The sequence below is a fragment of the Geotrypetes seraphini genome, chromosome 19 (assembly GCF_902459505.1).
Source record: "Geotrypetes seraphini chromosome 19, aGeoSer1.1, whole genome shotgun sequence".
Taxonomy (NCBI): domain Eukaryota; kingdom Metazoa; phylum Chordata; class Amphibia; order Gymnophiona; family Dermophiidae; genus Geotrypetes; species Geotrypetes seraphini.
The window spans coordinates 38,347,734-38,369,207 of NC_047102.1; the positions used below are offsets into that span (position 1 = coordinate 38,347,734).

Below are 21,474 nucleotides of genomic sequence, written 5' to 3' on the forward strand. Positions count from 1 at the left end.
TAGTACCTGCCTCACTGGTGGCTCAATGGATAAAGCACTTCCACTTGATACAGGAGATCGTGGGTTCGAGTCCAGCTTAGCCAGAGGCTAGGTGGGACCAGAGCTGGTAAGTAGATGGGTTGAAGGGGGGGTTTGTCAGAAACTAGGTGGAAACAGAGAAGGAGGTTAGATAGATCCTGAAGGGGTGGGGGGGGGGGGACTAGGCAGAGCAGGGGTAGGAGGGGCTGGGTATCTCTGTGTTTTAAGTATACTTCATGAAAATTAATAACCTTTGCTACTTTTTACTATGAATGGACTACATTTGAGTAAAACTACCCTCTTCTCTTCGAGCAGTATCAACCCCTACTCCTTAGCTGAGACTTGAACCCTCAGTCTCCTGTTACTAACCCAGCACACAACTCTTTAAACATCAAGAGCTTTTCAGAACTTATAGTTATCCATTTCTGGGTTCAAATCCTAGCAGTTGACACAGACAAAAAAAAAAAAAAAAAAAGATTTGAACCCTTAACTTCCTCTTACCCTCTTCTCTTGAACCCTCAGCCTCTCCTCTTGGAGCAGTGTCAGCCCTAGTCCTTAGCTGAGGTTCGAACCCTCAACCTCCAGTTACTAACCCAGCACTCAACCGTTGAGCTAGCCAAGTTTTCACACTAAGAGCTTTTCGGAACTTATATTTATCCTTTTCTTTGTTCAAATCCTAGTAGTTGACACAAAATAGAGTTGAACCTACTCCTTACCTGAGGCTCGAACCCTGAGCCTCCAGTTGCTAACCCAGCACACAACCCTTGAGCCAACCAGGTTTTCACGGCAAAAATTTTTCGGAACTTATATTTATCCTTTTCTGGGATCAAATCCTAGTAGTTGTCCAACAAACATCAAAATAGAGTCTAATGTTGGCATAGCAGTACCAGAGGGATGATCCAGTGGTGACTGTGAGTACTGCACGTTAGAAACAATTATTCAGGTTCAAGTGGATGATAGAAGTGAATGCATGTGAGGCCTCTGGCAGGTGTTTCAAATGGACCATCAAGTAGACTTATCTCCTGTTTTGTTAGGCTTGTGTGATGGTGGTGTGATGACTGGTGGAACATTCTCTTATCTTCCTTTCCTTAGCCCTGACGGTTACATCTATGACAAGGAAGCAATCCTGGAATACATTTTGCACCAGAAGAAGGAGATTACCCTGCAGCTGAAGGTACGTTGGCCATGGTTGATTTTCCTAGAGGGCAAAATTAGTGGCGTGTTATTAGACAAGCTGTGAGGACTCTTGCCGATGTGAATGCTGAGAACTAGAAAGAGAAAGTTTGGCTGTGTGAGGGATCGCTATTGAAAAGCACCGATGCAGTTGGCTGGGGTAGGGGAGAGTTTAGGTTTTACCCACATAAGGCATGAACACATGAATGAGCTTTCAGTGGGGGTATTCTCATACCTGCTTGAAACCTGCCGCATCTCTGGGAGGATCATAAGCGGGGGCTCAGAGTCACAATTTCAGAAATCCCAGCGCTATTGTAAAGTCCTCTTACTTGTGATGTCCTGTCCTGTCTGTCTGTCCAAATTAGATTGTCAGCTCTTCTGAGCAGGGGCTGTCTATTGAATGTTAAATGTACAGCGCTGCATACGCCTTTCAGCGCTATAGAAATGATAAATAGTAGTGTTCACGATAAGCCTCAAGACCTCGGTAGTGGCGCGTTTCACGTGAAGACTTTCGCCTCACAATTTGCTTGTATTGTCATTGGTCATGGAGAGAGTGTTTCAGGTCACAAATACCCCGATGTAACTTTAATATTTGAAAAACATTTATATGAGGAATAAAGTACATCGGGGTATTTGTGACCTGAAACACTCTCTCCATGCAAGCAAATTGTGAGGCGAGAATCTTCACGTGAAACAAGTCCCTGCCAAGGTTTATTATAGGTCTGAGGACTTTATAACAGCACTGGCATCTCTGTGAGGAGACGGATGAGTTTGGGTGCTTGAGGGGGAAGGTGTCCTGGGTTACTTTTTTTCCTTCTCCTTGCCATTTCTGGCTGTGCAGGCATATGAAAAGCAGAGGAGCGAGCTGAAGACGGAGCAAGAGGAGCTGAGCAAAGCAGCCAAAGAGTCGCAAGTGAAAGGCTTTCTGGAGAAAGAAATGTCCATTGTCCTCAAACCTCTGAACCCTTTGACCGCAGTGCCAGGTACTGTGACTTAGAAAATTCAGACTATATCTTTCATGCTTGAAGCTGGCTTCGTATGCTGTCCAACATCCCGAGGGGTATCCCATATTTGTACACATGTAAACATGGGCAAATTGGCTATGTGAAAATACACCCACTCATATAGTGTGCAGGGGGTGTACGCGGTACGTAAAAAACGTACGCATTCCATGCAAGAAAATATGCTACTTGGGCGCAAAAGCGTGGGCATCCTTGCTTGTATTCGATGTGGCAATGAATCCCCTGCCTGAACAGAGCTTGATGTAACATAGAAATAGACGGCAGATAAGGGCCCACGGCCCATCTAGTCTGCCCACCTTAATGTCCCTCCCCTACCTTTGCCCTGTGAATAGATCCCATGTGCCGATCCTATTTGGCCTTAAAATCAGGCACGCTGCTGGCCTCAATCACCTGTAGTGGAAGACTATTCCAGCGATCAACCACTCTTTCAGTGAAAAAGAATTTCCTGGTGTCACCTCGTAGTTTCCCGCCCCTGATTTTCAACGGATGCCCTCTTGTTGTCGTGGGACCCTTGAAAAAGAAGATATCTTCCTCCGCCTCGATGCGGCCTGTAAGATACTTGAACGTCTCGATCATGTCCCCCCTCTCTCTGCGCTCCTCGAGCGAGTATAGCTGTAATTTGTCAAGCCGTTTTTCGTATGGTAGATCCTTGAGTCCCGAGACCATCCGGGTGGCCATTCTTTGCACCGACTCCAGTCTCAGCACATCCTTGCGATAATGCGGCCTCCAGAATTGCACACAGTATTCCAGGTGGGGCCTCACCATGGATCTATACAATGGCATAATGACTTCCGCCTTACGACTGACGAAACCCCTTCGTATGCAGCCCATGATTTGTCTTGCCTTGGACGAAGCCTGCTCCACTTGATTGGCAGACTTCATGTCCTCACTGACGATTACCCCCAAGTCTCGTTCTGCTACCGTTTTTGCTAGGATCTCGCCATTAAGGGTATAAGACTTGCATGGATTCTGGCTGCCCAGGTGCATAACTTTGCATTTTTTGGCATTGAAGTTGAGTTGCCATGTCCTAGACCATCGCTCCAGTAGGAGTAGGTCGTGCATCATGTTGTCGGGCACTGAATCTTCGTCTGTTGTGCATTTGCCCACTACATTACTCAGTTTGGCGTCATCGGCGAATAATGTTATTTTACCTCGAAGCCCTTCTGCCAAGTCTCTTATAAAGATGTTGAATAGGATTGGGCCCAAGACTGAGCCCTGTGGTACTCCACTAATCACCTCCGTCATTTCGGAGGGGGTGCCGTTCACCACCACCCTTTGGAGCCTACCACCAAGCCAGCTCCCAACCCATTTCGTCAATGTGTCACCTAATCCTATAGAACTCATCTTGCTCAGTAACCTGCGGTGTGGTACGCTATCGAATGCTTTGCTAAAGTCCAGGTACACGATGTCCAGGGACTCCCCAATATCCAGCTTCCCCGTTACCCAGTCAAAGAAGCTGATCAGGTTGGATTGGCAGGATCTCCCCTTAGTAAATCCATGTTGTCGGGGATCCCGTAGATTCTCCTCATCCAGGATCTTATCTAATTGGTGTTTGATTAGAGTTTCCATTAGTTTGCTCACTATCGATGTTAGACTCACTGGTCTGTAGTTTGCTGTCTCCATCTTTGAGCCTTTCTTGTGGAGTGGAATGACGTTAGCCGTCCTCCAGTCCAACGGGACGCTGCCTGTACTAAGGGAGAGGTTGAAGAGCGCGGACAGTGGCTCCACCAAGACATCACTCAGCTCCCTAAGCACCCTTGGGTGCAGGTTGTCCGGCCCCATTGCCTTGCTAACCTTGAGCCTTGACAGCTCACCGTAGACACTGCTGGGCGTAAACTCAAAGTTACTAAACGGGTCAACTGAGCCAACCCTTGTCTGTAGCTGAGGGCCGAGCCCTGGCGCTTCTCGGGTGAAGACTGAGCAGAAGTATTCATTTAATAGTTGGGCTTTTTCCGAATCCTTTTCCACATAGTCTCCGTCTGGTTTCCTAAGACGTACAATCCCGCCTGAGTTTTCTTCTATCACTGATATACCTGAAGAAGGATTTATCTCCCTTCTGGATGTTCTTTGCTAGAGACTCCTCCATGAGGAATTTAGCCTCCCTGACTGCTGTTTTGACGGCTTTTGATTTGGCCAGGTAGTCTGCTCTAGAGTCCTGCTTCCCTGATTGTTTGTAAGAGATGAATGTTTTTTTCTTCTCCTTGATCAGGTCTGAGATCTCCGCAGTAAACCACTGTGTCTTATTGTTCCTTCGCCGTTTACTTACTGATTTTACATAGCGGTTTGTTGCTTCTTGTATGGTTGCTTTCAAAGTCGACCACATGTCTTCCACGTTATCGGTTTCTTCTTGGCTTTGTAGCGCCTGGTGAACGAAGTCTCCCATTTCTTTGAAATTTGTGTCCTTGAATTTGAGGACTTTGGTTAGTGTAGTAGATTTAGTGAAACCTTTCCTGATATTGAACCATACCATGTTGTGGTCACTGGAGGCCAATGTGTCGCCCACCGAGACCTCTGTGACACTTTCTCCATTGGTAAGTATCAGGTCCAGTATTTCCTGATCCCTTGTCGGTTCCAACACCAGTTGCCTGAGGCTTGCTCCTTTCATAGAGTTTAATAGCCTCCTGCTGCTGCCGGAAGCAGAGGTAAGTGTAACCCAATCCACATCAGGCATGTTGAAGTCACCTAGCAATACTGTGTCCCCACGCAAAGTGATATTTTCTATATCTTCGATTATTTCCATATCCAGGTCATCCTGTTGTCTTGGGGGTCTGTAAATTACGCCAAGATACAAGCATTTGTCCTTCCCTCTGGCCAAATTAACCCAAAGGGATTCCCCAGTATACTGGACATCTGAGATTCTCGTGACCTTAATGTCATCTTTAGTATATAATGCTACACCCCCCTCCCTTCCTACCCTCTCTGTCCTGGCGAAGCAAGTTGTAACCCGGTATGACCATGTCCCACCCGTGGGAGTCTGTGAGCCAGGTTTCAGATATCGCCACCACATCCAGGTCGGCATTCCTTATTTCTGTTTCCAATTCCAGGATCTTGTTTCCTAAACTGTGTGCGTTGACGTACATAGCCCTCCATGTTATATTTTTGTTATGTCTCAATGGGGATATTCCTGTTTGAGCTATTTGAACACCTTTAGCATTGTTTGTGTTATTTGTGCTTTCCTGAGGCTCAGAACCACAATGTGTACTCCCCATATACCCAGAACTACAGTGTGTACTCTCCCTAGACCTGGAATTACAATGTGACCCATAAATATGATGTGACCCTACTCCCGACTCAAAAGTGTGTGCACTCACCCCTGACCCAGAACTTAATTCTGCTTCTTTGATTATTTTAACTCGTAGTTCCTCTTTATTTTCCAGATTGAAAATGGCCAGTGCAAAAGTCTGCTTTAGTCAGCGAAGAGCCTGTCAATTCTTGCTTTTTTGGGAGTTATATTGTATGGCAGCAGTGTGTGTGTTTGTGTACTCTTTAGCTCACACCTTTTCAATAGTCGCTCAAAACAAGGTAACATAGTAAATGACGGCAGATAGAGACCCAAATGGTCCTTTTGCTTAGATATTTCTTGGCCAGAAACCCAGAGCTCTGCCTGGTAGTGTGCTTAACCGTGCAAGTCTGCCCTGTACTGGCCTTAGTTCTTCAATATATACCATTATTTTCTGATTAGAGATCCTCTGCTTCTTTGAACTCTGTCACCGTTTTCCTCTCCACCACCTCCCTCGGGAGCGCATTCCATGCATCAATTAAAGATGAATTTCCTACCATTATTCTTGAGTCTACCACCCCTCAACCTCAAATTATGTCCTCTGGTTTTACCATTTTCCTTTCTCTGGAAAAGATTTTGTTCTACGTTAATACCTTTCAAGTATTTGAACGTCTGAATCATATCTCCCCTGTCCCTCCTTTCCCCTAGGGTAAACATATTCAGGACTTCCAGTCTCTCCTCATACGTCTTTTGCCGCAAACCTCCTACCATTCTCTGGACCGCTTCAAGTCTTCTTATGTCCTTTGCCAGATACAGTCTCCACAATTGAACACAATACTCCAAGTGTGGCCTCACCAACAACCCGTCCAAGGGCATCAACACCTTCTTCTGCAACAGAGTAGACACGCCGGATTGTGTGAAGGACCTGGCGAAGCTTGAAGAATGGTTTGAAATTTGGCAGCTAAAATTTAATGCTAAGAAATGCAAGGTCATGCATTTGGGCTGCAAAAAACAGAGGGAACGGTACAGTTTATTGGGGAAAGAACTTAAGCGCACGACGGAAGAGGGGGATTTGGGCGTGACTGTATGTGATCACTAGAAGGTTGTTAGGCTGCATAGGGAGAGGCACGGCCAGTAGGAAAAAAGGGGGTATTGATGCCTTTGAATAAGTCTCTTTTGAGATCTCATTTAGAATATTGTGTACCATTCTGGAGGCCGCACCTTCAAATAGATGTAAAAAGTATTGAGTCGGTCCAGAGGAAGGCTACTAAAATGGTATGTGGTCTTCGTGATAAGGCGTATGGGGACAGACAATCTGTATACTTTGGAGGAAAGGCGGGAGAGGGGACATATGATAGAAATGTTTAAATACCTATGTAATATAAATGTGCATGAGTCGAGTCTCTTTCATTTGAAAGGAAACTCTGCAATGAGAGGGCATAGGATGAAGTTAAGAGGTGATAGGCTCTGGAGTAATCTAAGGAAATACTTTTTTACAGAAAGGGTGGTAGATATATGGAACAGTCTCCCAGAAGAGGTGGCGGAGACAGAGGCTGTGTCTTAATTCAAAAGGGCCTGGGATAGGCACGTGGGATCTCTCAGAGAGAGAAAGCGATAATGCATAACGCGGATGGGCAGACTAGATGGGCCATTTGGCCTTTATCTGGCATCATGTTTTTATGTTAATTATCCTGGAACCACAACCCTCAGAATTTTCTGATTCTGGACATGTTATGTCAGGCATCAATGATATGCATCTTGGTTTAATGGGTTCGATATATTTATTATTATGATTATGCCAGTTCATTCATCTGCCACTCTTGAGGAGGGCAGTGGATAGGAAATGAGGCACTTATACGCCCCTTTTTCACCCCAAATATTCTGTGACATGCTTCTTCTCAGGAGGCACCAGCCCGAGGTCCTGTGCCTGGATAAGCTCCCTGTTAGCACTGCGAACAGAAACGGGTCAGGTGTAATGGGAATACACAGAAAAACACCTCAGCGGGACAGGATTGGCCCATCAGAGTTCCCAATATCGATTCATCTTTTATTTTTGAAATCCATTTAATCATGGAAATACCCTCTCTAAAAATACGTAACAGCATGATGTTCTTCCGAGGAACTGGTACTCTTCTCCAAACTCCAGGAGCGTCGGGTGCACATTCCCATCCCTTCTGCTTAGGCTCCCACCGCCCTGAAGACCTGGTGCTACTGCTGTCCAGCCCAGGGAAGCTTTTAGCCTCATTAGCTAAGAGACGGTGATGTCCTGTATGACCCAGTTCAAATGCAGTGGAAACACAGGAATATTCAAAGTCTCCATCCCTCTCTGGATTAGTTAACGAATGGATCCAGTCCACCTTTTATCCCCACTGAATGCCATGCTGATTGCCTCAAGACAAAGCAGTGGACAATTAGAACAAGTCTCTGCACGCAGTGGGATAAAATTCAGGACTGAATCAGTTTGGTCGACCTGGGATGGAGCAGCAAATCCACGGTCATTTGAGACTCGCTAGACCAGCCCTCAGGATGGCTACTGAAGCAGCCTGTGCTGTGTAGAAGCTGTGGAGCAGGGGTCTCCAAAGTCCCTCCTCGAGCCTGACCGAACCCAACTTAAAGAGTATATGAGCCTCTACTGGTAGCCGATGTAATTCCCGAAAAAAGGGAGTTACATGATTGAACATTTTCAGTTCATGTAACTCCCTTTTTTATGGCAATCATCTTCCTAAAACACTGTAGCACATTTTCCATTGCTTTTGTCTTCAGCACAATTCATTTTGCATCGGGCTCTTGGTTTGTTCCATTTGCGCTTCTGTTATTACTTAACTGATGCAGGAGAAAAGCTATTGGAAGAGTAAAGTGTTCCACTGTGAAAAGGATAATTTCCCTTTGAATAATGCATGCATTAAACAGCAACAGAATTCCAAGGGGGGGGGGGGAATCCTTATATTTCAGAATCACAATACCTTTACCTGGCTTTGATTTTAGGAGGCATGTTTCCAGTAGATTGCTAGTATACTGAAGGAAAGCAAAGAGCTGAGAATATGCCTGAAGCCAAGGATGCTTCTAGAGGCTTCCACGCACACTCGCTCTCTGAAAGCAAGAGCATAAGAAACATCCAAAGTCCAACGAGCTCAACAGTGGCAGTCTGGGCCACAATTATTCCTGCAGATTCCAAAATGTAGGGAAGTATGGAAATTGGAGGGGCTGCCACTTCCACGCACAACTTACAGAATACAATAAGTTACGAACACCCTAGCCGCATTTTGTGCCCAATGAGAGATAAGAATATAAGAATAGCCTTACTGGGTCAGACCAATGGTCCATCTAACCCTGTATTCCGTCTTGACGGAGGCCAATACAAGTCACAAGTACCTGGCAAAAACCCAAATAGCAGCATTCCAGAGCAAGCAGTGGCTTCTCCCATGTCTGTCTCAACAGCAGTTTAAAGACTTTTCCTCCAGGAGCTTGTCCAAACCTTTTTTAAAACTAGCTATATTAATCGCTTTTACCACATCCTTTGGCAACACATTCAAGAGCTTAACTATTCTCTGAGTGAAAAAATATTTCCTCCTATCGGTTTTAAAAGTATTACTCTGCACGTTCATTGAGTGTCCCCTAGTCTTTGTAAATCTTGATGCAGAATAAAATCGATCCACTTGTACCCATTTTACACCACTCGGGATTTTGTTGACTTCGATCCTATCTCCCCTCAGCCGTCTCTTTTCCAAGTTGAAGAGTCCTAATCTCTTTAGTCTTTCCTCATACGAGAGGAGTTTCATCCCCTTTATCATCTTGATCGTTCTTCTTTGAACCTTTTCTGGTGCCACTATATCTTTTTTGAGGTAAGGAGATTAGAACTGAACACAATGCTCAAGGTGAGGTCGCACCATTGAGATGCAGGTCTATGGCTGTTGTAACTGTGAGCCCATAAATGTAAGGTGTACGAATACCAGGACACATTAGTATTCTAGACTGAAATCTGAGCAACCAGTTGCCATTATAGAGTAGGCTTTGACCACACACTTATAGAACAGCTCCACAATGCATTGATGTCATGACTCTAAGATGCACAAAGAGGTTTTCCCTCCTTATTCTGTAAATGCACATCCAAAAAGGATAATGAGGTTCCTGCAAAAGAACATTTGCTGGTTATTGCATCATGACTCCAGTGGAATCTGAGCCTGAAAAAGTTTATTAAATATAACATAAAACATAAAAATTGACTTTATAGTGTAACCAGACAGACTTCGTGCCTGCCCTGGTTCCAGGTAGGGTTCCTATTGAGACTCCCAGTAAAACCCGGAAAGGAGTGCCCAAAGGTTGTTCTTGGAGGAATCGGGCTAATTCTCACCCTGACCTCCAGAGGGAGTTGGAATATCCTGAAAGTTCCCTAGACCAGCAATATTCAGGTCACCAAAGGAGGAGCTCTAGAGCTGCTTTGAGGACTGCTGAATCAGCCAGGTTAGGGTGTGGCCCAAACAGTAAGCAGGAAGCAGGTTAGGGAGAAGGTTGGGACCTTTGCTCCCTGCGAGTCTCCTTGGGCCAGGCAGAAGCGAACCAGTCTCACCCATGGAGGTACAAGAAGCTGGAGATATTCTTGAAGGAACCGTGCCTGAGCTGGAATTCTCAATGGAGACTGACCTCTTGCCAGAGGAAATGAGCTTGGCTGAGGAAGCCATGGAAGTTGGTTTGTCCACCAGCTGTACCTGTTAACTGAAAGGAGCAGTGAAGAAACTGTGAGTGCATTTTTTTTCAGCTTTCTTTATTGGAGAGACTGTTTGGAACAAAGCTGAACCTTCAAGGACTTGTTAGTTTTCTTTACTGTTCTGCATTTTTGTTTTTTCTTGTTAAGAAGCTGAGGGTGCCTGAACTGAGGGAGAGGTTTGCTATAATCTGGGAGGGAAAATTTGAAGCTATTATATGCTGAAAAATAAAGCAAACCTGAGGCACTCTCCTTTTCCTGGCAGTGCAATTTCATGGCTGCCAGAGGCTTCCTTTTGAAGCACTAACAATAGGGTATCCAGTGCCTTAAACCCTGTTGTGTTTTGTTGTTTGTAATGAACTAAATGCCCTGCTTAGGAGCAGGCTAAATTGAATACTAAGGGAAGCACAAAACCCAGTGGGGTGAAGAAAAAAAAAAAAGTATTTTTTTTGTAGTTTATGTTTGGACTGTTCATTATTCTACTGTTTGAATTTGAACTGAAGACCTTCTACTCACCTGTTGCTGGTAGTTCTACTAATAATCCTGACTTTACTACCTAAAAGAAAATAAATCCTGAGTTTTGATTTACTTCTTTTTCTGAGGAATTGTGATTTATTTTTGGTTTTACTCTTGGTGTCAGTCCATGCCTGCAGGGTGACTCCAGGCCGGGTCACACGCAGGTGTTATTGTTTGTGTAACCACTGTGAGGTGCTGTGGAGGCTCGTTCAGGCCACAGACCCGGTTACAATAGACCATAAGGATCTATGCGGTTTACAAAAGATTAACTTATATCACAAATAGAACAATTAAGAAAATTAATTTTACCCCAAAATCTGGAAAATAAATAAAGGGGTCTTTTACTAAAGCGCTAACCGATTTAGCGTGATAAATGCTAACATGCCCATTATATTCCATGGATGCATTAGCTTTTAGCGTGTGCTAAATCAATTAGTGCGCGCCTTAGTAAAAGACCCCATAAGTCTTCAAATGTCTTCTGAACTCCAAGTATGACATAGATACCAAGAATAGTTGTCTAAAATCTTGATCCCAAAGAGCAGCGTAAACTCATCTGCTCCCTAGTTGTCCTCTTGTGCTTGGATCCTCAGCCCCAGCTTTGAAATGCATATTCAGTTTGGCAAAATCAGCGCATCGACCCCGTAAAGTACAGAGTCAAAAAGTTAAGGGATGAAAGTTTGCAAGAAAAAATAGCGCGATAGAAAAACTTGGAACATGGCCGATCTCCATCATCCATGACATTGCTTTTTCCCCCGCATTAAATATTTTGCTCAAGGGATTGCACTTTGAAAACAGTAAATCTGTGAGAAAAGCCCTCATACTTGCAGGCAAGTGGTCCGTGGCTAAGAGTACTTGATTGCCCATTAAAACTTGTCTCGTGTGACTGCTTCCATGACATCTCTGGAGCTCCCTCTACAGCTGCTAAGGCAACCAGTCAAATATACCAAGACATGATTCATAGACTACTTTCTCCTAGTTTGTTACGATGGGAATCACTCTTTATAAAGTGGATCACAAAGACCTGTTTTATATCACATAATTGCCCCACTGTAATGCATAAGTTAAACCTTTTACAAATCAGACCCTTAGGCTCCGGTACTCAAATATCTTCTACATTTTACTATGCTAATCCACTGGAACTAATAGAAGCTGACGGGAGTTCCCATAAATATATAAAAAGCCATAAGATCTCTAAGGGAATGAAAGAGAGAGCAGATGGCATGGATGAGTAGTCTGGATAGGCCACACAGGCCTGTAGTCTCAAACTAGTACCAATATTGGTGGCCACCTTATAAGCCGCTACCTATCACGTGTCAATTACGCATCAGTGCCAGCTTCAGAATCACGCCAATGTGAAAGATAGGCACCAGAAATGTAGACCAGGGTTTTCCTGGACTACATTTCCAGTGCCTATCTTCATGTGAATCGTGCCTACGTAGACACTTTAAGCCACCAAACACCACTTCGGGCATTGGCCATGCCTACTTTGGCATTCAAAGGCTTAAAGTGCCTATATGTTGTGACAAACCCAGCACCAGCACTAGTCCGGTCCCTGATAGGATCGGATGCAGAAGAGCGGACCAGATTGATTCTGGCACTCATCTTGAGGCTGACCTCCCTTGTCCCCATAACCAAAGAGATAGTGAACTGGAACAGAGACAGGCAGATTGGCAACAGCAGCCTCCTGGCTTTAGAGCAGCTAGAGAAGCCACGAGGAAGGTAGTTGCAGTAGAAAAACCTAGGCAGAGAAAAACTGCTGTAGAGCCAAGACCCATCCCCCGCTACAGGCTGAAGGGGATTGGCTCTGATCTGTTTAAAAGCAGGTTGAGTCAAGGAGTGGGGGGAGGAGGGAGTGACCAGGGCGAGTCACTCCCACAGCTCAAGGCCGGTGAAGAGCTGTGGAACAGGGCAGGAGAGGAAAACGTGCTGGATTATTCCATGCAGGATTTGGAGGAAATCCTGCCTACTTCAAACTACCAGGTTCTAGATCGTGTGGAAGGCATGGAGATAGAACTGGCTGGCCCTATGTTAGAAAGCCAGACGGAAGGTATGGAAGTTGCATGAAAGAATGCAGCAACTGAGAAACCATTAGTGGTTTGTGTTTCTTTCTTTCTTTTGCTGATGTTTGGTTTGTTTCTGCTGTGCAAACTATGCCTGCAGAAGTTGAGATAGGTTTGAACTTTATAAGTATTTTGAGAGTAAGAATAATACTTGCCTGAAGCCCAAACTGAGGAATGGATTTAAAAGCAAGTTTGTGAACCTGAAGCTCAAACTGACATAGTTAAGTTTGGTTTTTGGAACTTTAGAAATCCTGCTGTGACTCCCGTTCTTGAAGCTAATTAGATTATCTGTCTCAGCTGTGTGATTTTGCCTGCATGTGGGAGCTGAGAGAAAAGCTGAACTGTTACCAGAGTTTGCTGTGGCTATGTTTGCCTAAGGAGTTTTGATTTAGTTTGAATTCCAAAAGTGATGTTTGTTTTCTGTTGCATACTTTTGACCTGTGGGTCAGAATAAACAACTTATTCTTTCCTAAAGAACTTGTTTTGGCTGGTGATATGGTGAAACCTTTTTACTTACCTTGCATCTTTTAGGCCCAGGCAATTGCCCAGGGCCACCTGAAAAAGTCCTGAAGGTACCCCTGGTTGGAGGGGACACGCCAGAATCCCTGTGTTTGTCACCCGACTACCCTACTCTGCGGAGGGTTGGTGACAATGTGCCTGAAATCCCTGTTAAAAACGCCGTTTGGATAGCATTTTTAACGGAGGTATGGGTGCCTACTGGTACCTAGAAAATCAGTGTTGTTTTTAAAATCTGGGCCATAGTTTTTTTTTTATCTGTAAGAATCATTTCCACTAGCAGGTCACCCATGTATCCACCACTCTATACCTATAAAGAAGTATTTATTCTTGTTTCTTTGCCTTCATTTTACAATGGCTTTGTGTTTCTCCTGAAAGAATCATTTCCACCAGGAGGTCATCCAAGCATCTACCACCCTATATCAATAAAGAAGTATTTACTCTTGTTTCTTTACCAATACTCTAGGGAGCATAATGTGTTATTATTTCTAAGGTTGCGATAGATCATATTATTCCAAGATTCAGGATATCCCTTATAGGTTTATGCCCCTTGTTTCTCTTCCAAATCCTTTACACCAGTGGTTCTCAACCCTATCCTGGAGGACCACCAGAACAGTCGGGTTTTTGGGATAGCCCTAATGAATATGCATGAGAGAGGTTTGCATATAATGGAGGTGACAGGCATGTGAATCTGATTAAGGCTATCCCTAAATCCTGACTGGCCTGGTGGTCCTCCAGGACAGGGTTGGGAACCACTGCCTTACACTGTCTTCCAAAATTCAATGGGAAAATTGTCCATGGTACGGAAAGAAAGCTTTGGCCTTTTTTTTTAAGAGTATAAACGTCCAAATACCATTACGTTTTATCTAGAATGAAAAACATTAATATCAAACAACACAAATTCAGCCGCTTAATTTTTTTCCATCTAGCTCAGGGGTGTCAAAATCCCTCCTCAAGGGCCGCAATCCAGTCGGGTTTTCAGGATTTCCCCAATGAATATGCATTGAAAGTAGGGCATGCAAATAGATCTCATGCATATTCATTGGGGAAATCCTGAAAACCTGACTGGATTGTGGCCCTCGAGGAGGGGGCTTTGATACCCCTGATCTAGCTGGTTATCTATTTTGCAGGACTTGACAACTTATGAACCTTCAACAGGAAGCTAGTGAGGTGTAGTTAGATCCTCTGCTGTTGACGTCACCATTACTGTTCCTATCCACAGTAAAACATTATTTGTTAAAACATTCCTCCTTGATGTTTCCTAATTAAAAATTAACCACACACACTTAATTCATTCCATCGTTAATGTTCTCGAGGGGCAGTTCAGGCCAGATTACGGAAGAAATGAAATCCATCAATCAAAGCTATTATGAAACTTCTATAAGATTGGCAACAAAATGAAACAAAATTCTGTACATATCAAGTCTGTATCTTACTTCTTTGAAAGATTAATACATTGAGGGACTGACTGACAGCTCATAGATCACTAACCCCTTCTTTTACTAAGGTGTGCTATGCGCTAACCGTTAACGTGTCCATAGACTAAAATTTTTACATTTTGTCCAAATTTTACATATAAAAATGAGACACGTATTATAAAAAATCCAAACACGTCCATGTTTCATCTACTGCTTCCTTCGGGGTGGGGGTTGTAAGGAAGGCAAAACCAACTTCCAGTGCAAACACTTACAGAAAACCAAGCATATATATATATATACAGTGGCATAGGGAGGGTGGGAGGTACCCGGGGTGGTGGGGGTCTCCTGTCGCCCTCTTCTCCACCCCCGCCGCACATGCTTCCCTGGTGCAAGCAGCATCTCTAACTCGTTGCCTGTGCCAGCATCAGCTCTCCTTCTGATGTCACTTCCTAGTCGTGGGACCCGGAAGTGACGTCAGAGGGGAGTGACGAGGCTGGCACGATAAGAAGGTTGGAGCTGCTGCTCATGCCGGCGAAGAGCTAGAAGTATTGTGGGGGGTGAATTGAAGGCGTGCGTGAGGCGGGGGAGGAGTGGGAAGGAGCAGGGACGGAGAGGAGGAAAGGTGCTGGCGCCACACCAAGACGGCGCCCAGGGCAGTCTGTCGTCCCCCACTTACTACATCACTGTGTAAATTAAAATATATATATTCTCTCTTGTAGGTCTCCACCATCAGCTGCCTTTGTATAGATAGATAGAGAGGAGCCAACTTTTCAAAATTATTGGGGGGGGGGGGTGCTAAACCCAATATATATATATATCTTTCATATCTCTCTATTTATATCTATACAAATATCTATTGATCTATCTATCTATAGAAGCCAAGTCTGCGGGTGCTGTGAGTGCTTGAGCACCCCCCCCCCCCTAATATTGAACAAACTCCTTGACTGTGTCCAGGGAGAGGTAATTTCCATTAGGTTTAGCACCCCCCCCCCAATAATTTTGAAAAGTTGGCTCCTCTCTATCTATCTATACAAAGGCAGCTGATGGTGGAGACCTACAAGAGAGAGTCTATAAGCCAAGAATAATGCCCATTTTCTAACTTGGGCATGCCCCCTCCAAAGAATAATTTTCAGAATCAGTAATACGTGTGTTAATGCATGCCAACAGGAAAAATATTGCAAAACGCTTTAACGCATTTCTGTGGTAACCTGTTGGTATGCGTTAACCACACATTAAGGGCTTAATGCCCATTAGTTAACTGTACAAACGAAGCTTTTTGTATGGTTAAAAATCACTCTACCTCGTTCCTGTTCTGCATGTATTTCAGGTGATTCTGCACTGAGGGGCTGCGGTGAGATCCGATTGGGTTGAAGCCACGAAGAGTGTTTGTTCAGGTTCTGAGGATACGTTTGGCTCTGGGCTAAGCACGGCATGCTTCTCCTAGAGGACTTTAGTGAGTGATCTTTACTCGTTTCACTTCTACTTGTATTCATACCTAAAAGCAAAAAAGATAGGAAACTGCAAATTAAAACCATATTTTCTAAATAATAGACGATAAAGCAGTGTGAAAACTCATTGTAAGCTCTCTAAGGGTGAAAACTTGCAGCAGCCTTTTCAGTAGCAAGACAGAAGCGTAAGAGGATTACTCCTGCCCCAACTCACCACTGGACCACAAGGGCTTACGGAGGCCTGTGACAGATCCAGGGTCCAGGAAGCAGGAGGGGAGATGCAGAGCCGGCTAGGACAGGGCAGAGAAGATTCCTGTCCCACCTCACTGCTAGTCACCAGGAGGAAATGAGAATTTCTCCTGCCGGCTGACTTGTGGTGGGGTTCGGGGGTTCCCTGCCGTGGCCGCTCCCCCATCAGCTGAACGGTAGGGACTTCCCAAATCTGCGATTTTGTAACCGGTGCCCTACAGAACTGCGGCTTTGGGGAATCCCCCTGCCACACTCAGCTGCTGCGGTCTAGCGGCTGAAATGTAGACCTGGGTTTTCTGGGCCTACATTTCAACCGCCTATCATGGCGTGGCTCTGTAACTCGCGTCCTGGAATGATTGACAGGCAGTCCTCAATATCTTCTTGAAATACGATAAGGCCCGTGATGCTGTTTAATTCCTTGCAACAAGGCCTCATGCTGAACTGGGTCTGTGGTGATGCCACTGGCAGAATCGGTTATCAGTTGAACACCTCGCTCGGCTGTGTCATTAACCACCTTCATGGTATTGACAAACTGTTCAGTGGTACGGAAGTTTGGATCTTCAGACCACACTGTCCACTGGCTTTGCCAACCATTCATTGGTAATGCCAAGAGCGTGAAACAGGAAATGTGGTTCAGGTCCAACCAAGTCTCCCACTGACATGCTTCGGTGTACCTGCTTGCCACAACGAAACTGTTGTTTGCCAAAATGCGTGTGTTTAGGTATTAGCAAAGTAAGTTACATTTCTGTTATTTTCCACAATAAAGAGCAGACATGGAAGGTTCATTTAATAAAATACCGCTAGATTTTATGTATTCAGTGGCTTTGAGCGACCCCAGAATGGGCTTTACAAATATTTTTTAAAAATTATTTTCTGATCACGCACAATGAAATTCATGGGAAAAACTTCAATTCACACAGTTTTTCCAACTATAGGTTTTTCTAGACAACCTAACGGGGCAGGTGCCGGACGATCAGGCAGTCAAGCCTAAGTCGATACTAAGAATTGCATCCATCTTTAATGGCTCATGATTTACTCAACTAAAATGAAAGCCTGACTCTAAAGAGAATATAATGCACTTTTCCAGCATTAGCTCAGAGAAAAAGACATGATTAAGTAGCATTTTCAAGATCATTTCGATTGAAAATGAAATGCAGCAGTGGAATTGAAATTGTAGGACCACTGCTAATATTTGTGCTGCATGCTGAGGATTCTCCCATATTTTAGGAAATACTGCTTTGTCTAATCTACAGAGAAGATAAAATAGTAACATGAACCCAACAGATTCAAGTCCACAAAAACTAAAAATGTCCAAGCTATCTGCATTATTCTTTTTTCCATAACATCCTAAAGCAATAGCATTGCATTAAAATAATGAAGACGCAAGAGTAAGCAGCATATGGGCCTAACTGTTAGATGGTGGTAGGATGTCTATGGCCGCCATTACTAGAATCAGGGCCTATCTCTGTGAATCCCATCCCCCTTCTAAATGGATAATTTTGGACAAATTGAGCCGGATTCAGTAAATGGCACTGAAAATTCAGCACCAAGAAAATATCAGCGCTGAAAGGTATCCTATAAAGGGCATTCTGGGACGGGTGCTCTTCACAGCATAGGAGATAGGCCCCGATTCTAGTAATGGCGCTCTACGTTAGGCGGCCATAGACATCCTACCACCGCCTAACTTAATTGTTTTAATTGGTGAGAAACAGCAGAGTAATTGACAGCCTCAATTAAAACCAATTAAGAACTGACTTTAAAAAAAACAGAGGCGCCAAAGGGTGCCTTCAAAATGGCTGCCATTCTCCCATCTAGAAAGGCGCTGTAGGACGCGTAATGCCACTGCAGGCATGGCTATCGCCAGAGGCTATCACCGGAAGTGGCATTAGTGATCATAAAGCGCCTTCATAGCCACAATTGGCATCAGAAATGTAGGCCTTAAAACCCTGGCCTATGTTTCTTATATGAAGCCGCAATTCCAAATTTTTTTATTTTTCTGTTCTTGCCCATTTTTGTCTCTCATAATATGTCCCTTATATTCCTCCCACCGGCTCCTTCATGATTTTTTTTTTCTATAAGGGATGTTCAGTATAGCACAGCATTGGGTATGTTTTTCATTGAGCTCGTGCAGGGCTTTCTTACCCACGTCACCTGCACCCTGCATTTAGTACATCCCAACTCCCACCTCAACAACGTTTATACTCAGGCTGGTGACCCTCGGGGTTTTTTAGGCCTTCCTTTCTTTTTTTTCAGATTAGGGTAGGTTCTAGAATTTTCTCTTCTATTTAGTTTCTTGTCCCCCCCCCCCTTTTGGGGGCTTGTTTTTCTCGATTGCAGTTTTGGCGCCTTTTCGCAAAACGCCTTTTCTCGAAACGTCACGTGACCGCTTGACCTCGAGCACAAGGTTAAAAAAGCCGGGCTCGCGCCACTTCGCTTTTAGTCAGGAGTTTGCGCGTTGCTGCTCGGGCGAAAGCTCTGCTCGCGGCTTCGCTGATGTTCTGTGACTTTTGCATGTCTCAGGTATGGCCTCTCTTCATGCCCCCCCCTCCCTCCGCCGTGCAACCCCAGCTTTCTCGCCCGCGGGTCTTTTTCTCGTCGTTTGCTTTTTATATTCCCTATTTGGTGGGTCTTTTCCTGCCCCCACCCCCTGGCGCGTCTCATTAAGTGTGTTCCACAGTTGTGCCACAGGGGTTTCTTTTTTCGACTCGACACTTTCAGGTACAGTTTTATTCAGTTTTCCAGTCAAAGTCAAACAGTTTTACGCTTGTCTTTTTATTATTATTATTATTAATAACTTTCTGGGTTCCTTCATGATACGTTTAAGTCGGTGTCAGATCAAAAGCGCACCGGGACAAATTACTGTTTTTAGGGCTCCGACGGGGGGCGTGGGGGGTTGTAACCCCCCCACATTTTACTGAAAACTTAACTTTTTCCCTGTTTTTTAGGGAAAAAGTGAAGTTTACAGTAAAATGTGGAGGGTTACAACACCCCAAACTCCCTATAACGCCGGCGCGATGTCTATTAAGTAAACTGGAGGGGGGGGGTTCCCCTACAAAAACCCCCGTCGGAGCCCCTAAAAACTGTAATTTTGTGCGGCGCGCGCCTTTGTCTTTCGCGGTTTTGTTCAGTTTTCCAGTCAAAAGTCAAACAGTTTTACGCTTGTCTTTTTTTTTTATTTTTATTAACTTTCTGGGTTCCTTCATAGTGTGTTTAAGTATTCATTCACATTTTGTTTTATAAGTTCGTTTTTTTTTAACGCGTTGTCCCGTACCGGAAATCCCTGTGTGTTTTACTAGTTTGTTTGTTTTTGGTTTTTTTTTATACAGCTCGCATAATGCCTTTTTTTCTCCCTGTATTTCCAGCGGGTCTATCCATAGAAATGCTTTATGCTTCTTGCTTTTCCATATTGTTCCTATGGTGTTTCTAGGCTTGCAAGTGTTTGATGCTAGGCAAGGGGTAAAAAGCGGACCTGACGGATCTTCCTAATGCTTTAACCCTCCCTATGCCGAGACTAGCGGCAAAACTTTTGCCCTGAGGTCGGTGCCGCTTTTAGTCTCGGCAAAGGGAGGGAAAAGCATTAGGATCGGTCCGAGCTCAGATTGTTAAGGACGTGCAGTTTGACCCCTTCCCATGATGCTTTTCCAGGCTTCCTTTGCCCTCTCACTGGTTTTTCAGACTTGCATTTTTATGCTGTGCTATGTATGGATATACCTTATGCTTCATGTATCTAGTGTTTTTTATATGCACTGCATCCTCCTTTGAGGTTATTATGTATTTTGATGCTTATCTATATATGCAAATGCCTTTTGCCTTTTCCTTCTCTTTGCTGGGTTTTTATATGCACTGCATCCTCCTTTGAGGTTATTATGTATTTTGATGCTTATCTATATATGCAAATGCCTTTTGCCTTTTCCTTCTCTTGCTGGGTTTTTATATGCACTGCATCCTCCTTTGAGGTTATTATGTATTTTGATGCTTGTCTATATATGCAAATGCCTTTTGCCTTTTCCTTCTCTTGCTGGGTTTTTATATGCACTGCATCCTCCTTTGAGGTTATTATGTATTTTGATGCTTGTCTATATATGCACATACCTTATGCCTTTTCATTCTCTTTGCTGGGATTTTATATGCATTATATGCTCCTTTGACATTATATATTTTGATGCTTGTCTATATATGCACATACCTTATGCCTTTTCCTGCTCTTTGCTGGGTTTTTATATATACTACATCTTCATAGTAACATAGTAGATGACGGCAGATAAAGACCAGTCTGCCCAACCTAATTCAATTTAAATGTTTTTAATTTTTTTCTTCTTAGCTATTTCTAGGCAAGAATCCAAAGCTCTACCCGGTACTGTGCTTGGGTTCCAAGTGCCGAAATATCCATCAAAACCTACACCAGCCCATCTACACCCTCCCAGCCATTGAAGCCCTCTCCAGCCTATCCTCCCCCAAACGGCCATATACAGACAGACTGGGCAAGTTTGCCTCTTTTGAGGTTATTATATATTTTGATGCTTGTTTATATATGCACATGCCATATGCATTTTCCTTTTCTTTGCTGGATTTTTATATATACTACATCCTCATAGTGACATAGTAGATGACGGCAGATAAAAACCCAAATGGTCCATCCAGTCTGCCCAACCTGATTCAATTTAAATTTTTTCTTCTTAGCTATTTCTGCGCAAGAATCCAAAGCTCTACCCGGTGCTGTGCTTGAGTTCCAAGTGCCGAAATCTCCATCAAAACCTACTCCAGCCCATCTACACCCTCCCAGCCATTGAAGGCCTCTCCAGCCCATTCTCCACCAAACTGCCATATACAGACAGACCGGGCAAGTTTGCTCTTTTGAGATTATTATATACTTTGATGCTTGTCTATATATGCACATGTCCTGTGCGTTTTCCTTCTCTTTGCTGGGTTTTTATATGCATTTTATCCTCCTTTGATGTTATGTATTATGATGCTTGTGTGTACATGCAAATGCCTTATGCCTTTTCCTTCTCTTGCTGGGTTTTTAGGCTTGGATTTTTAAATGTTATTTATGTATGAATATACCTTATGCTTCATGTATGTAATGGTTTTTATATAAACTACATGCACCTTTGATGTTATTACCGTGTTTT

The 21,474-nt window shown here is 44.0% G+C and overlaps 1 protein-coding gene across 3 annotated transcripts; it reads left to right on the forward strand.

Moving 5' to 3' along the window:
* The first annotated feature begins 869 nt into the window (after positions 1–869).
* On the forward strand, positions 870–20,814 carry LOC117352062 (nitric oxide synthase-interacting protein-like). 3 transcript variants are annotated; one of them, XM_033928099.1, is made up of 4 exons: positions 873–1,192; positions 2,033–2,174; positions 15,973–16,098; positions 20,664–20,814. In XM_033928099.1, exons 1-3 carry the CDS (start codon positions 1,016–1,018, stop codon positions 16,014–16,016), a joined length of 363 nt encoding a protein of 120 aa, XP_033783990.1. In that variant the 5' UTR covers positions 873–1,015; the 3' UTR covers positions 16,017–16,098; positions 20,664–20,814. The 3 variants fall into 3 exon arrangements, with proteins under 3 accessions (XP_033783989.1, XP_033783990.1, XP_033783991.1); XM_033928098.1 differs by lacking the exons at positions 15,973–16,098; positions 20,664–20,814 and adding an exon at positions 7,336–8,019 and having other exon boundaries at positions 870–1,192; XM_033928100.1 differs by lacking the exons at positions 15,973–16,098; positions 20,664–20,814 and adding an exon at positions 5,591–5,799 and having other exon boundaries at positions 882–1,192.
* Positions 20,815–21,474: the final 660 nt, after the last annotated feature.

Excerpts from the sequence above, each read along its gene's own strand:
- LOC117352062 (XM_033928098.1), top strand. The coding sequence starts at position 1,016 with ATGGACCATCAAGTAGACTTATCTCCTGTTTTGTTAGGCTTGTGTGAT. Across the intron at positions 1,193-2,032 it reads AGATTACCCTGCAGCTGAAG|GCATATGAAAAGCAGAGGAG; the intron begins GTACGTTGGCCA and ends CTGGCTGTGCAG. Across the intron at positions 2,175-7,335 it reads CCCTTTGACCGCAGTGCCAG|GAGGCACCAGCCCGAGGTCC; the intron begins GTACTGTGACTT and ends GCTTCTTCTCAG.